General features: G+C 40.7%; 1 protein-coding gene across 3 annotated transcripts in view; it reads right to left on the bottom strand.

Moving 5' to 3' along the window:
• The window catches only part of ABCD2 (ABC transporter family protein), a 111882-nt gene that overhangs the window by 55358 nt on the left and 38918 nt on the right, over nucleotides 1-17606 (bottom strand). For all 3 annotated transcript variants that reach the window (XM_088891536.1, XM_088891537.1, XM_088891535.1), the window contains one exon: nucleotides 2100-2328. In XM_088891536.1, coding sequence (XP_088747662.1) covers nucleotides 2100-2328 — 229 coding nt within the window. The remainder of the gene's footprint in view (nucleotides 1-2099; nucleotides 2329-17606) is intronic.

Raw genomic sequence — 17606 nt, 5'->3', positions numbered from 1 at the left:
CTAAACCACCGTCATCCACAACACCTCTAGTTGTGAAGACTGACCAAGATTAAAAACCTCTTGTCGAAACTCCTTTATTTTATCATCAACATGCCTTTGCAGATTCTCCTCTACTGGCGAAACTAAACTCCCCTCCTGCACCTCCTTATTGGAAACTGAACTTGCACCATATACCAGTAAGACCTCCACTGAATTGATAAGAACACAAGCTTCGCTTCCCTGTTCAGGTAAAACCGCACTATTGAAAGTTGATGCTTCTTCTTCCACTCTATTCTCTACAGCTGCCACTTCAACAAGAGCTTCCACCTTTACCCCTCTTACTTCCAACGCTTTCTGCGAAAACCCCACACACTTGTTGTGGAAAAAGGAGAACAAGGCTCGGAACCACCTCGACTAGATGAACACCTCTGTCCTGTGGCCGAATCTCTTTTTGGCATCCACACAAACTTCATAGAATTAGTTGAAAGGGGGTGAGGAGGAAGAAGAGGAAGGAGGATCTTATTTTTCTTTATTTTTAATAAAAATCTCTTATATTAAGAAGAATGAAGAATGCATAGCATTAGTTGAAAGAGGGGGTCTAGAAAAGGGATCGGGGGAGACTTTCTTTTCCCTTATCTTTCCTTCCCTTCCCTTCCCATCCCTTTCCTTTTCTTTCTTTTTCCCATTTTTCTTCTCTTTCTTTCTTTTTCTTTCCCTTCCCTTTCTTTTCCTTTCCTTTCTTTTCCTTTCCTTTCCTTTCCTTTCCTTTTTTTTCTTTTTTTTTAGTCTTTTTATATGAGGTGTGCATGAAGCACATGGGATGTACACCTTTTGCACCTGAGGCATACACCTCAGAGGTGTCAACACCTCTAGCATGTGCTTTAGGGTGTTTGGGGGCACCTCACCTAGAGGCATTGAGGCACGCCTTCAGGCGTATGCATCCTACGCCTTTTAAAATATTGGTTGAGACTTTAGAGTGTTATCTCAACACCCTTTAACTGCTCTATAATTTTTCCTTAATTCTTCTCTATTTATAAAAAAGACCATCTTGATCAAAGCTTGCAAACACATCCATGTTACAAAGTTGTTTAAGCATCCAAGGCCATGTTTGAGAGTGCTTAAAAATAAGTGCTTATTTGAAATAAGTGCTTATTTGGGTCGGGACCAAACCATTAAGCACTTATTGGTGATTGGTAAATAAGCCTGAAATAAGTGCTTATTTTAAAAATAAGGGCTTATTTTTTTAGCCCAAATTTCCAGCTTTTTTAAGTGCTTATACAATAAGAACTTATTCAATTTTTTTCTTCCAAAATTATCCCTAGTTGAATTTTAAAATACCACTTATAAAATTATCCCTAGTTGAATTTTATAAAAGTGCTTTCATAACAGTACTTTATAAAAGGTACTTTCGTAAAAGTGCTTTTTTTTATCAATCTTTTAGTACTTCCGTAAAAGTGTTTTTATTGAAGTGCTTTTCTAAAAGTGCTTTCGTAAAAGTGCTTTCATAAAAGTGCTTTCACAAAAGTACTTTTATAAAAGCACTTTCATAAAAGTGATTTCGTAAAAGTACTTTCATAAAAGTGTTTTTATAAATGGTAATCTAATAAAAGTACTTTCATAAGGGTATATTTTGAAAATTTGAAAGAAAATGAAGGACAAGACTACCAAACGCCTAATATGAAATAAGTGCTTTTTTTTAAATAAGTACTTGAAAAAGTTGGATGTCAAATGCAAATAAGTGCTTATTCAAATAAGCACTTGTTTTTAGCACTTATTTTTAACATAAGCACTCCCAAACATGGCCTAAGTAGCAAACTTAGGCATTCCTTATCACTGGAATCTTTTTAAGGTACCTCACACCTTGTCATTCTTTATCAGTTCCTTTTCATATCAAAAGAAAGGCATCCATCTAAGCTGTAAACATAATGTTTATATACTTTCTAGGATGATCACTCTCAAAGGATTTTCCAGGAGAATTTTTTTTTCCTAACCCGGAAAAAGATAAGAACTGATCACTTTACTTGTCTTACCACAAAACTGATTCACTAAACAAAGAAAAAAAAATGAATGCAAGTTAGGAAATACACTGAGAAAGGAGGAGAAAACAATGAAAGCAATACCTAGTCGATCAATGACAGCTGAAAAGGCACTGATAGCCTGAAATTGGTATACGATGAGGGAAAAATCTCCAAGGATATGATTAAAAGCAGAAACAGACTGGTTGATGACTCCAAATTCAATTTTTCCAGAGAAGTACATTGGAGCAACAACTGCAGCAGGCAGAATCTGAATCAGGTAGCGATAACCATTTGTGAAGAACTCCAGATTTCTAGAGGAAATCAACAATTTCTGCAAAATAAACAACAAAACTCATCAAGATAGGATAAAATCATAAGCATTCATTCAGGAACCTAGTGCTATACTCTACTAAAACCACAAAATCTTTCTACAATGCCATCCTCATGTAGCCAGCCCCATATAGTTGGGATAAGGCTTAGGTGATGGTGATAGGTTTCTTTATATAGGTAGTGGAAGATTCCATTTGGATGGAAAAAGAGTTTATCAAATGTAATTAAAATGCATAATTTTGAAGTAAGGACAGAAATTGTTTGGAACCTAACATTCTGAATGCCATTAAAAGAGACTGAAGAATCTAAACAATTGCTAAGAGGCACACCTAAACCCCAGAAATGAATACCAAACTTTTGAAAATTAAAGAAATGTTATGCTTAAGCCTTCTGTTGTTGAGGCCACAACCATGGTGAGTACTAAGCCTTGGCCTAGTGGGGTTAAAAGTGGTGGCAGTGAGAATAGAGAAGAGAAGAAGGACCTGGTGTGTTGATCACTGCAAGAAGCCAAAGCACACCAAAGACACTTGTTCCACTCAAGAATATCTTTTGATCTCTGCCCCCCCCCCCCCCCCCCCGAGAACATATTGTACTCCTGGGTTAATTCACAGTACCCTTTATCATCTATTGTCCAATTCTCCGCACAGAAGTCCTTCATGACATTCTCAATATTCAGCAACCCTTTATCATCTATTGTACTTCTGGGAAGAAAGAAATGCCAGGATCTTTAAATAGAGGATGCTACTTAAGGAAATGTTGATAGAGAATCTTTCAAGGAGTAAATAGACATCATTTATTTTGGGCTCAATGTTAATAGGGTGGTGGGATTCTATGTTGTAAAGGGTGTTATTGCTAACAACTTTGTAGAGATAATGGGCGGAATGGGCCTTAGTTTCTTTGTTTTTCTTTTAAGTTATGGTTATGACTTTTGCTAGTAGATAGTGGACCTGTTTTCTCTTTTTTATTGTTGTCTTTAGTGATGGATGCCCTACTAAGGGCACTCATGTAATTGTCCTTATTTTTCATAACAAAAGAATAAAAGAGATCATTGGGGGCTGAAGAGAGGTTTTGAACTACTCTCTCTTCTTCTTCCTTTTCTTCCATCACTTCTCTCTCTTCAATCTCCTTTTCTCCTGTTTCTTTTTCTTTTAATTCAGATTATTGCAGGTGTGATTTACAGCTTGGTATCAGAGAAGGTTCTCACCTTCTTTTCTTTCTTCTCTCTTTGCCCATACACAGTGTGTATGGAGAATTGATTGGCTGATTAGGGAGCAGCTTATGTAGCCTAGTTGGGAGGGCTTTCAGAGAGGTTTTGTGAAGTTTTTCATCCCCAATTGAAGCCCAGGGCAAGTTCTTGGAGTTTTTTCCCGAAAACCCTAGACAACTGAAGAAAACTAATTACAAGTCCTAGAGACACTTTGAAACTGGCACTTGGAGAACAAAGGGTAGCCTTTTGATTTTCATTAAGGGCAATTTGAGTTGGACAGGATTCTGGAACCTCTGGTAGGAGTGGTTGAACTTTCTCCTCTTCTTCTATTCGGACGGGTCTTCTAAAACTATAGATTTGGTTGTTTGAAGAGAAGTTTTTTGCTTGGAATAGAAATTATAGCTTAGTTGAGACTTATTGTGATATCCGTTTCACTCAGTGGAGCAAACTGAAGGAGAAACCAAATATCCAACAGATTTTGGGTTTGGACATGGGGGATCAATGGAGAATCTTTTTGGGGTAGTGACCATTGTGAACCTGGATGGGACCAATTATTTAGCCTAGTCTCAGTCAATTAAGATATGTAGTAGAGGGAAATGCAGTTACATCACCGGGAGAAATAGGAAACCGGGGGAGGATGACCCTACCTATGAGAGGTGGATGCAGGAGAATTACACAATAGTGGGTTGGTTAATGAATTCTATGCAACCACATATTAGGCAGCACTACTTGTGGATGGGAACTGCAAAGGAGGGGTGGGAAAGTGTCATGAAGACCTATTCCCATAAATCAAATGTTGCTCGGGCGTACAAATTGAAGAATGATGTGAATAATCTAAGACAAGGGGAGAAGCCCTTAGCCATTTACTTCGCCATGCTAAAATCTCTTTGGCAGGAGACTGATTTGATGGAGACTATGGTTTGGGGGTGTACAAAGGATGCTAAAACACGTAGGAAGTTGGTGGAAAGAAATCGAGTTTTTGAGTTCCGTACCCGGAATATAGTGAGAAAATTTGTTGGCAAAGGATGAGGTGACTTTATCTCACGCTTATGCTATGGTGAGTAGTGAGGAGAGCAAGAGACAAGTTCAGTCTATAGAACTATAGATGAATCACTAAGCTAATGCCAGGATGAAAGAAAGATGTTGTTTGTGAATACTGCAAGAAGCCTTAACATACTAAAGATACCTGTTGGAAGCTTGCATCCAAAGCTTATACCTGCCAAACACAAGAATGCAAACAGTGGAAAAAGGAATGAGAATGGGAAAGGTGGAAATGCAAATGTAGCTACCTCCTCACAGAGTGAATAGGGGCATAGTGGGGAGAAGTCGGTGGGAGAGCAACTAGCAATTGCTAGGGATGAGTATGAGAAGTATGGCTGAATAATTACTCACCTGGAGTCTACTACTATTGCACCTACTTCATCAGAGATAGTTCCCTCTTCATCCACATATGCCCATTCAGGTATTCATTCTACTAAAAATAGGGCAAGGTGACCCACTTTGAGAGGAATAAGGCAAGGTGACCCACTGTTAGAGTCGATTGTAGAAGGGTAGTATAGACCTTTTATATTAAGTTATATGTTAATTATTTAGCTGATGTTGCTCTCACTTAAGTGAGGGCAAAAGAGTAATTCTTGTTTATATAGAAAAGTATAAATAAAGGCTGGCCGACTAGAGAAGATGTTTTTTTCTCTCTAGTTTCAAAGAAACTGTTCTTCTTCTCCTTCTTATCTGAAATCATATGGACACTATATCTGAATTTTATCATGGTATCAGAGCTGTTGAGCAAGGGCAAGTGAAGAGAGGAGAGGAGAAGAGAGAAGAGAGGTGAGTTGAGTGACTGAAAGCCCTTCGGGGGCGAAAGAATGATTTTATTATTTATACTAGTACAGTCGAACAATATAAACAGAAGAGAAATTACAACAGTACCCTTATGGTACTAAACCTGAATACATAAACAACTGACAACACTCCCCCTCAAGTCGGAGCATAGATATCAATCATGCCCAACTTGTCACAAAGATCATGATGTCTGGAAAGGTTTAAACCCTTTGTAAAGATGTCTGCAAGCTGGTTCTCAGAAGTGACATAGGGGATACACACTTCGCCTGAGATAACTTTCTCTCTGATAAAATGCTTGTCAACTTCGATGTGCTTTGTTCTATCATGTAGCACCGGATTGGCAGCAATGCTTATAGTTGCTTTGTTATCACAAAATAGAGTTATAGGTTTGGTCACTGGGAAACCCAACTCCCCCAACAAATTCTTTATCCACATGCCTTCAGCAACTCCGTGGGCCATAGCACGATATTCAGCTTCAGCACTGGATCTAGCCACCACATTTTGCTTTTTACTCCTCCATGTAACAAGGTTCCCTCCTATAAAGGTGCAGTAGCCACTGGTAGACTTTCTGTCACTTTGGGATCCAGCCCAATCTGCACCTGTATAAACTTCAACTTTCAAATGTCCGTGCTTTTGAAATAACAAACCAGTACCTGGATACTTCTTTAGATATCGGAGGATTCTCTCTGCTGCTTCAAGATGAGAAGACCTAGGAGCATGCATGAACTGACTGAGGACACCAACAGCATATGCAATGTCTGGGCGAGTCATAGAAAGGTATAACAATGTCTGGGCGAGTCAGGGAGAGCGAGAAGCTGAACCAGTTTCTCCTCATGCCTACACTCCCCCTAAGGAGAAACAGGATAGAAAGGCTCATCTTCAAAGAAAGAAACATCCATGGAGACATAGAATTTACGAGAAACAGGAACAAAACAACGGTATCCCTTTTGAGTGAAGGAGTAACCAAGAAATATGCAAGGGATAGCATGAGAATCCAATTTCCCACGGGTGGGAGACAGATTTTGGACAAAACACCGGCAACCAAAGACACAAGGAGGAATAGAAAGAAGGGGAGCCTTAGGAAAGAGAAGTTGATGTGGGGCTTTGTACTCTAACCGACGAGAGGGCATACGGTTTATAAGGTAAGTGGAACAAAGAACAGCTTCAAGCCAAAACCGTTTGGGAACATTCATATGAAGTAGTAAACCTCGAGCCACTTCAAGGAGATGTCGGTTCTTCCGTTCGGCCACACCATTTTGTTGTGGTGTGCAGGCACAAGAGCTACGGTGAAGGGAACCATGCGAAGCAAAAAATTCCGTGAGGTCACTATGAAAAGATTCTTTTGCATTGTCTGATTGGAAAATTTGGATTTCAGTCTGAAATTGAGTGAAGACCATCCGCTGGAAATCTTGAATGATTTTTGGTACTTCTTCCCTGGTTCGCATCGGGTATACCCAAGTATATCTAGAATAATCATCAATGAGGGTAATGAAATACTTGTAGCCACTCTCAGATGGTAAAGTAACAGGGCCCCACACATCAGAATGAACAATGTGAAACGGAGATTCAGATTTACTATTTCTTTGAAGAAAATGAGTTCTACAATGCTTACTCAACTGACACGTTTGACAAGAAAAATCAGAAACAGACATTGACTTAAACAGTTCTGGGAATACAACTTTCAAAAACTCAAAAGACAAATGACCAAGACGACAATGCCATAAATAGACTTTTTTCTTACAGGACTGACTCATAGACTCTGTAACATGAAGACCAGCCTTATTCTCCAGCATGTAAAGTCCATCAGCCATACGACCCCTACCAATCGTCCTCCCCGAGGCCAGATCCTGAATCACACAATGAGAAGGGAAAAAAGTCACTGAGCAATTCAAGGAATTAGTAACACTACTAACAGAGAACAAATTAATGGGAAAATTTGGAACATGAAGAACATCAGAAAGGGTAAGGCCAAGAGGAAGAGAGAGAGTTCCTTGACCAGCTATGGAAGAGTATGATCCATCGGCTACTCTCACCTTGTCTCTTCCAGAAAGAGGATGATAGGTTTGAAAGTAAGAGGACGTACCAGTCATATGTTTTGATGCTCCAGAATCAATGATCCATGGAGAGTCAGGGGTGTGAGAAGCAACATGGAAAGCAGTGGCAGGGTTACCTGACGTAGATGCAAATGAGGTTGAGGGAGGAGTATCCATCTGACGAATTGCTCTACCATAGAGCTCTAAATGGTCACAAAAAGAATTCATAATGTCCTCCCTCGGATCAGGTCCAGTGAGATGTGTCTGAGTCACGGTAGAAATGGGGGGCTGATTCTCCCAAGTAGCCATGTTGGCCATGTGATGTTTCTTTGTACTTTGCTGTCCGTACTTCTTATTCACCTCTGAACCTTGCTTCTTAGTCAGATCTTGAGCCCATTTTGGTTTCCCATGAAGATCCCAACAGGTATCTTTGGTGTGTCGGGGTTTCTGGCAATGAGTGCACCACAATTCTTCCTTATCTTCTATTTTTTTCTGGAGATCTCCTTTCTGGGAAGAAGATCCCACACCAGTAGATACACCTCCTTTTAAAACTAACACAACAGCATCCCCACCAGGGCTGTTCATCAAATTTCTCCTGCTTTCTTCAGATTGTACAAGAGCATAGACTTCCTGAACAGAAGGGAGATCCTTAGAGCTGAGAATCTGAACCCTGATAGATTCATACATAGGATTCAGACCATGTAAGAATGCAAACACCCTTTGCTGGGAGACAAGCTGTTTGTACTTCTTAGCATCCTCATCACACTTCCAATCCACACTCTGGTAGTGATCCAACTCCTTCCAGACAGATGTTAAGTCAGAGTAATAGACCGATAAACACCTCTCCCCCTGTTTACAAGTAGAAGATGCTGCCTGCAATTGATAAATTTTGGCATAGTGTCGCAATTCTGAATATGTAGACTTTGCTTGTTCCCAGATTTCATTCGCTGTTTAGCCCACATGAAATTCTTCCTGATTTGAGGTTGCATGGAAACCAAGAGCCAGGACATAACGATACTGTTCTCCTGATTCCATCTATCATATTTAGCACTCCCGGAGGATGGTTCTTTTATCCTCCCATTAATATAGCCTATCTTCCCCCTTGTCGTGATGTATAATTTGATCCCTCTTGACCACTCCAGGTAATTTAAACCATCAGGAGGGACAACAGCCATGGGAAAGGATAGGTCACTCCCACCCATTCCATTCAGCATTGAGGAAACTCCAGATGTGGCTGAATCTTCACTACCCATGATATCTGAATAAAAAGTTGAAACAGCAACCAAAAAGATACAGCCGTACAAGACTATTTCAGAGATAGGTCTTTCTGACCACCGGTTTCACTGAGAACAAAAGAAAGAGCACTGCTGTTGCAGTACAAGAACAGGTCCTTCTAACCTACAATTTCACTGAGAACAAATAACAAACTGAACACTGTTGTTGCAGTACAAGAACAGGTCCTTCTGACCTACAGCTTCACTGAGAACAAACAACAAACTGAACACAGCTGTTGCAGTACTGAAACAGGCCCTTCTGACCTACGGTTTCACTGAAACAAGTCTGCACACTGCTGTTGCAGTACAAGAACAGGTCTGAATGACCTACTTAGTAGGGCTGATAGCTAACCAGTCAAGAAGATCAATAGGGTAGCTGAACAGTCAATTAATAAGATTAATGTTGAGCAGACAATTAGTCGGCCAAAACAGACCATCAACAGTCCACAATACCAACAACAAAAAAGTTCGAATACAGTTACTGTGTTAAGGAATACAGTCGCTTAACAGTAGGGCAGCCGAACAGTTCATCAGTTGAACAGAAAACAGTAGACTGTACAATTTCGGATTGGCCTTTAAATTACTTAGGCCTCCCCCTAGGAGATAATCCCAAGAAAGAAAGTTTTTGGAACCCGGTGGTGGAAAGATTCGAGAAAAGACTTGTTTCTTGGGGGAAGAATTACTTATCCTTGGGAGGGAGGACCACTATGATTAGGTCTACCTTAGCTAACTTACATGTTTACTTCCTGTCGATGTTTAAGATTCCAACCAAAGTCTCAAACATGTTGGAAAAATTAATGAGGGAATTCTTGTGGGAGCTAGGAAAGGAGAAAAAGGATCATAAGGTGGGTTGGGAGGTGGTAATTAGAAGAAAAATCCTAGGAGGTATTGGGATAGGGAATATTAGGAAAAGAAACATGGCCTTGCTAGGGAAGTGGTTGTAGAGATTTCCTCTGGAAAGGGACAAATTGTGGACGAAGATAGTGGCTAGCATTCATGGGCTGGAGGATAATGGTTAGGATCCTGGAATTCTGGCAAGAGCTACAGCTGCATCTACATGGAAAGCCATCCATGAGATACTTCCAACATTCTCTCCTTGGATCAGGTATGGCTTGAACTCAGGTAACCTAATAAAATTTTGGGAACAAACTTGGGTTGGGGATTCCCCTTTGATGGAACAATTCCCTTCTTTGTTTGCTCTGTCAGACTTGAAGAATGAACCTATTTCTTCCTTCTTAGTTCCTTCAAATTCAACTTCTGGCTTTGGGTGGAATCTAAGCCTGAGAAGGACCATTAGGGGTATAGATTTGGACTGCATTTTGACATTGTTAAACATCCTTGATAATGTTTTCCCAGACCCTCTAAGGAAGATATCAGAATTTGGACCCCCTCCTCCTCGGGTGCCTTCTCCTGTGCCTCTTTTTTTGAAACCATAACTCATCCTCCTGCTCCTCTTGGGTTGCCCTTCCCTGCTAAAGAGGTTTGGAGTAAGCCTATTCCTCCTCGGGATGGTAGTTTTTGTTGGGAAACTTTCTTGGAAAGAATCAACACAAGTGACCTACTTCAAAGAAAGATACTTAATTCTTGTTTATCCCCTCCTTTCGGTTGTTGGGTGGATGCCACCTAATCAGGACATGATAAAGTTAAATTTCCAAGGCTGCAGTTTTGGCAATATAGGCAACTCCAGAATTGGAGGTATTTTCAGAATTAATGGGCACTTTTTAGCTCCTTTTTTTTTTTTGCCCCATTGCTTATGGAGACTCAACTAGGGTGGACCGAGGGCAGTATAACATGGATTTAAGGTTAGCACACTCAACCTCAAGATTTAAATGGTGGAAGATGGCTCACCTTAAGGCAAGGTGATCCCCTCTCTCCATTACTCTGTCTTAGTAGCAACTAGCAAAGGTGTTGAACAGACTTGTGAACAAGGGAGCAGAAACGGGAATGATAGAAGGTTCCAAAGTTGGTAGGGAAGGATTATCCAATGTCCATCTTCAATTTGCAAATGATACATTAATCTTTGTTGATGCTTCAGTGGAACAAGCGCTAAGGTTGAGGGCCATTCTCAAGTGTTTCGAAACCCTATCTGGTCAGAAAATTAGCTTAAATAAGAATGCCATGATTGGAGTTGGAGATATTTTTCAATCATTGTTAGAGGAGTATGCGGTATCTTCAGGTTGTGGGCTGTCTTGTAGATTAGTTCCCTTTCGCATATTCAGGACTCCAAATTGGTGCAAAAGCCTCAATTCCTTCTATTTGGCAGCCAATTTTGGACAGGATTGATCAGAGATTGGAAGGTTGGTAGGCAAAGTATCTATGCTTTGGTGGGAGGATCACATTAAACAAAAATGTCTTGTCTAACCTCCCAATTTACCATCTATCATTGCTTAAAGTTCCACCATCAATGGAAGATTAAATTCGGAATATGTAAAGGGATCTCTTATGGAGCGTTGAAGGTTTTGAAAAAAAAAAGTACCATCTAGTGAACTGGGATTGGGTGTGTAGGGCCAAAGATGGAGATTTAGGGATAATGAGAGCAAGGGTATCTAATAAGTTGTGGGGAAAGTAATTATGGAGATTTGGTGTTGAGAGAGAATTTCTTTGGAGAAAGGTGGTTGCTTGTAAGTATGGTGTGGGATGTGTGTGTGTAAGGGAATTATGAGTTTTCAGTCGCACTTGTAAACTATGTATATTCAAGGTTGGGGATGGAGCAGATAGAGAATTTTGGGAAGATGATTTGTTAGGCATTAGCCGATTATGTGATTTGTGTCCAAGACCTTATAGATTGAGCAAGAATAATATTTTAATTGCTGATTGTTATGAATTAAATCAAGGAAGAGTGGTGTGGTGACCAAAATTCAGAACGTTGCTCCTTGATTGGGAGGTTGAGTGTGTGGAGTTATTAGCAAATTTACACTTAGTTGAGTTACAAGTAGAGAGAAATGATGTGGATGGTGGAAAGAAAGTAGTTCGTTTTTGTAGAGAAGATGGGCCGAATGGCCCATAGGTTGTTTATTCTTTCTTGTTGATTATGTTTCTTTTCTGTAATGGGCCTTATTCTGGGCCCATCCTGTCTATATTAAGTTCTTTGTAAATTCTTGCCCACCTAAGGGCCTCCTTGTAATTATTCAAATATATCTTAATAAAAGAATGTTAGGGTGCTGAGAGAGAGTAGGTTCGAAACTCTCATTATCAGACCCTCATTGCTGAACTCTCAAGCTCTCCTCTCTTCAGTTTTCTTCATGGTATCAGAGCATATCTGAACCTAAATATCAAAGGGCTGGAAGCTTAGTCACATACTGCCTGATTCTTGGAGGTCAGTGGACGAGCCCAAGACTAGAATCTCTTGGGGAAGGGGTTCGGTGGCCAGGAAGAATCAGAGAAAAAAAAAAGGGGGGAAGGAGAAGGGGAACAGCTTGGTTCTGTTTTTGAAGCTCGACTGTGTTTGGACTGTTGAAGCTCGAACTGTAAGTTGTGCTCAGTTTTCTGCTCTGAAGTTCGACTGTGTTTGGACTATTGAAGCTCGACTGTGTTTGGACTGGTTGTTCTGTTTTTGAAGCTCGACTGTGTTTGGACTGTTGAAGCTCGAACTGTAAGTTGTGCTCAGTTTCTGGTTGTTCTGTATTATCTTCGACTGTGTTTGGACTGTTGAAGTGTCCGAAAACCCTAGCTGTTCTGTACTACCTTCGACTGCATTAAATCTGGTTTAAAATTTCCGAGCTGTTTTTTTTCTCTTCTTCTTGGACTGTTAAAACCTGCCGAAACATCCTTGTAACAAGGCTGTGTATTGTTACTCATATTTTGGCTGTTTTAAGGGACTGTACAAACTGTTTTTGGGGTCTTTTCTCTTCCTTGACAGTGGGGCTGTCTCTATTGCCCACACTGTGTTTGTGAAAAGGCCTATTCAGCAATACCGATTGGTATTTACTCTTCTTGGCTGAGTGCACAACTTTGAAAAGGTACTTCGGCTGATTGCACAGTGCCTAGGAGTTTCTGATTACTTCTTGAAGGCTGAACTCAGTATATTGTCTTCTTGTGGTCGGCTGAACTCTGTTTAGTGGTCGGCTGAACTCTGTTTAGAGTGTTTACATGATGTACTCCTCAGAGTTTGAAAACAAAAGTGGTGCCGAATATGGACTGGTTCAGGGAACTCCAAATGATTCCTTATTGACTGTGACCACAGTTAAACTAGATGGAACTAATTATCTGGCATGGTCACAATCAGTAAAGATTCATGTTTGTAGTAGAGGAAAGTGGAGATTCATTTCCGAGAGTAAGAAGGCTCCCCCAGAAGATGATCCATCCTACGAGAAGTGGATACAAGAAAATTACACTGTCATTGGGTGGCTTGTGAACTCAATGCAGCCGCAAATCAGCCAACACTACCTATGGATGAATTCAGCAAAAGAAATTTGGGACAGTGTTGCGGAAACCTATTCACAAAAACTCAATGTGGCCCGGGCATATAAATTGAGAAGTGATGTAAAGAATTTAAGACAAGGGGAGAAACCTCTTGCTGTATATTTCTCAACCCTGAAGTCCTTATGGCAAGAGATTGATCTAATAGAAGTTGTACCTTGGGACACCACCAATGATGCAGAGACCTACAGAAAATTGGTTGAAAGGAACAGGGTATTTGAGTTCTTAACAGGACTAAACCCAGAATATGATATCACAAAACAGAATATTCTTTACAAGGAGTGTGTCTCTTTGTCACAAGCTTATGCATTGGTGAGTAGTGAAGAGAGCAGAAGGGTTGTTCAGGTTCAAGGGGCTGATATGAATGATCACTTTGCCAATATGGGGATTAAACCCAAAGGGAATGCTGGAACTTCTGGTGGCATAGGAAAGAAAGAAGTTATATGTGAGTACTGCAAGAAGTCAAAGCACACCAAAGATAAGTGCTGGAAATTACATCCTAATCTTGTTCCCAGTCGGTTTCAGAAAAAGTATGATAGTAAAAGATCAGGAAGTGCAAATGTAGCTACCGGGCCAGATAGTGAAGAAATGTCTGCTTCTGCACAGTTGGCAACCATGAGAGCAGAATATGAAAAGTTTGGGAAGATGATCAGTCAGCTGAGTGATGTGACCTCTTCTTCCAACCCTTCAGGCAATTCTCCTGCTGCTTCAGCATTTGCTCATTCAGGTATAAGGGCTTCTGCCAATCATGCTACCACTTCAGGTAATCTCAAGATCCCTTGGATTATTGACTCAGGTGCTTCTGACCATATGACTAATCTTTCTACCCTATTTGTTTCATATGACTTGCTCCCTGGACGTGATAAAATCACTTTAGCTGATGGTTCACTTGCCCCTATCTCTGGTAAGGGAACAATCAAGGCTACGGATTCCTTGTTCCTACCTTCTGCCCTTCATGTACCTAAACTAAATACAAATTTGTTGTTTGTAAGCAGTTTAACCAAATCACTAAACTGTTGTGTAACCTTCTTTCCTTCCTACTGTGTTTTTCAGGATCTGGAGTCTCAGAAGATGATTGGGAGTGGCCATGAGGCGAACGGAATATACCTGCTTGATACCCCGAAACAATGCACTGATCATCTTGGGAATGCTGCTCTTGGATCTGTTTCTTCAGAGTCTGTTAGTCGGATTATGTTGTGTCATCGTCGTTTTGGTCATCTGTCTTTTTCTGCCTTGAGTCGTCTTTTCCCTGAACCGTTTAAGGGAATTAGTTTGTCTAGTCTTCATTGTGAGTCTTGTGAATTGTCAAAGCATTGTAGAAACAATTATCCTTTGAGTAATAAAAGATCTTCTTTTCCTTTTAATATTGTGCACTCTGATATGTGGGGGCCTTACCACTTACCTTCCATGGGTGGCTATAAATATTTTATCATGTTTATTGATGATTTTTCTCGGTTCACTTGGATATTCCTGATGAAATCCCGTGATGAAGTTCCAACACTTGTAAGACAATTCCATGAATTTGTTTTAACCCAATTTGATACTAAGATTAAAATCTTCAGATCTGACAATGCAAAAAAATACTTTGAGAAAAACCTATCCTGCTATCTCTCTGACATGGGAGTTATTCATCAAAGCTCATGTGCTAGGACCCCAGAACAGAATGGGGTTGCTAAGAGGAAAAATAGGCATATTGTTGAAGTTGCAAGAAGTATCTTATTTGCCTCACATGTTCCTACCAGGTTTTGGGGTGATGCTGTTCTTACTACTACCTATCTTATAAACCGTATGCCATCTAGGGTTTTGGGGTTTAAGTCTCCCTTCAATCTTCTTCATCCAGACAAGGACCTTTTTCCTATTCCTATTCGTGTCTTTGGCTGCACCTGTTATGTACATGTTCCAAGTGTCCAAAGGCATAAATTTGAACCCAAAGCTCAAAAGTGTATCTTCCTTGGTTATTCCCCCACACAAAAGGGTTATTGTTGTTTTGATCCAAAGTCTAGCAATCGGTATGTCTCAATGGATGTCACCTTTGATGAGCTTTCCCCCTTTTATGGTTCCTCTCCAGAAGGACATTGTCCACAGGGGGAGGATTTGTCACAGGTGTTTGCTCTTCCTCTTCCTGTCCCTGTTGAGTCTCTTGATGTGTCTACTTCTCCTTCAAATGCATCAAGGGTGGATCAATCGTTCCTTTCCCCTTGTCCCAGTACTCTACCTCCTTGTCCTATCCTCAATCCCAAGGTGTATCAAAGGCAAAGATCCAAAAATGTGCAGGTTGTTTCTCCTACAACACATGGGCCTCATACACTTCCAGTCACAGAAGAGACAACAGGTACTGTTTCAGCATCTTTGGATTCATCCTTCCCTGACCTTGATATTCCCATTGCTGTTACGAAAGGAAAACAGAAGTGCACTGCACACTGCATTTCCAAGCACCTTTCTTACAGTTTGCTTTCACCTCCATACTTTGCCTATCTCTCTTCTGTTGCTTCTCATCCTATTCCCAGGTCTGTGTCAGAAGCTCTTAAGATTCCAGAGTGGAGGGATGCTATGAGATCTGAAATCGATGCCCTATACAAAAATGACACATGGGAAGTGGTGGATTTTCCTGAAGGGAAGGATCCAATCGGTTGCAAGTGGGTCTTTACTATCAAATACCAAGCTAATGGCACTATTGAAAGGTACAAGGCCAGGCTGGTGGCAAAAGGCTATACACAGACATATGGGATTGATTATTTAGAGACCTTTGCACCTGTTGCCAAGATGACATCTGTGAGGGTTCTTCTATCTTTAGCTGCTCACTTTGACTGGCCCCTTTATCAATTGGATGTGAAGAATGCATTTCTGAATGGTGAATTACATGAGGAGGTTTATATGTCTCTTCCTCCAGGGATGTATGGAACTGATATGAAAGGGAAGGTATGCAGGCTAAAGAAATCTCTTTATGGACTAAAACAGTCCCCTAGAGCATGGTTTGAGAGATTTAGAACAGCACTTGTTAACTTTGGTTATGTGCAGACACAGTCCGATCATACTCTTTTTGTGAAGAGGAGTGGACCTCTGGCAGTATACCTCATTGTGTATGTAGATGATATTGTAGTGACTGGTAATGATGTTTCAGGAATTCGTGATCTAAAATCTTTTCTCCATACAGAGTTTGAGATTAAAGATTTGGGGGACTTGAAATACTTTCTTGGTATAGAAGTGGCTCGATCCAAGGATGGGATTCTTATCTCCCAAAGGAAGTATGTTCTTGACTTGCTCTCCGAGACTGGAAAGATGGGTGCTAGACCAGTTGCTACTCCTATTGATATGAGTCATAAACTCTCAGCCTCAGAAGGGACATTGTTAGAAGACAAAGGAATCTTTCAGAGACTTCTTGGGAAACTTTTGTATCTATGCATGACTCGGCCAGATATTGCATATGCAGTCAGTTGCATTAGCCAATTCACGCATGCTCCCCGAGACACTCATCTGGCAGCAGCAGAGAATCCTATGTTATTTGAAGGGCTCCCCAAGAAAAGGTATTCTGTTTGCCAAGCATGGTCATATGAAACTTGAAGCCTACACCGATGTTGACTGGGCCGGAAACATTGATGACAGAAGATCTACTTCTGGGTATTGCAGCTTGGTGGCTGGTAATGTTGTTTCTTGGAGAAGCAAGAAACAATCGGTTGTTGCTCGGTCCTCTGCTGAAGCAGAATACAGGGCCATGGCACATGGAGTTTCTGAATTATTATGGCTAAAATCATTGATGGAAGAACTTGGAGTTGAAAATGACAAGCCAATGATGTTGTACTGTGATAATCAGGCTGCCATCAACATTGCTCACAACCCAGTGCAACATGATAGAACCAAGCATATTGAAGTTGATCGACACTTCATTAGGGAAAGGATCTCTTCGGGTGAAGTGTGTCTTCCTTTCATCACATCTGAAGGACAGTTGGCAGATTTTCTCACCAAAGGCATTCCCAAGGCAAAACTTCAGCATGATACCAGCAAGCTTGGCATGATTGACATCTATGCTCAGCTTGAGGGGGAGTGTAGAGAAGATGGGCCGAATGGCCCATAGGTTGTTTATTCTTTCTTGTTATTTATGTTTCTTTTCTGTAATGGGCCTTATTCTGGGCCCATCCTGTCTATATTCAGTTCTTTGTAAATTCTTGCCCACATAAGGGCCTCCTTGTAATTATTCAAATATATCTTAATAAAAGAATGTTAGGGTGCTGAGAGAGAGTAGGTTCAAAACTCTCATTCTCAGACCCTCATTGCTGAACTCTCAAGCTCTCCTCTCTTCAGTCTTCTTCATTTTTTTTTTTTTTCTGTGTGTTTGAAGTCCTATAGAGTTTTGGCAAGGAATGAAGTGGAGAAGTCGGCTGTGAAAGGAATTTGGGAAAATCCAATTCCTCCTAGGGTGGGGGCTTTTGATTGCTAGTTGGATTAGATAGCATTCTTACCCAGAATCGTATCAAAAGCAATGAAATTCAGATGGCAGGCAGATGCT

The sequence above is a fragment of the Nelumbo nucifera genome, chromosome 7 (assembly GCF_055504915.1).
Source record: "Nelumbo nucifera cultivar China Antique chromosome 7, China Antique-T2T, whole genome shotgun sequence".
Lineage (NCBI taxonomy): Eukaryota > Viridiplantae > Streptophyta > Magnoliopsida > Proteales > Nelumbonaceae > Nelumbo > Nelumbo nucifera.
Note: the sequence above shows the minus strand (reverse complement) of the source record. Positions and strands in the feature narration are given on the sequence as shown.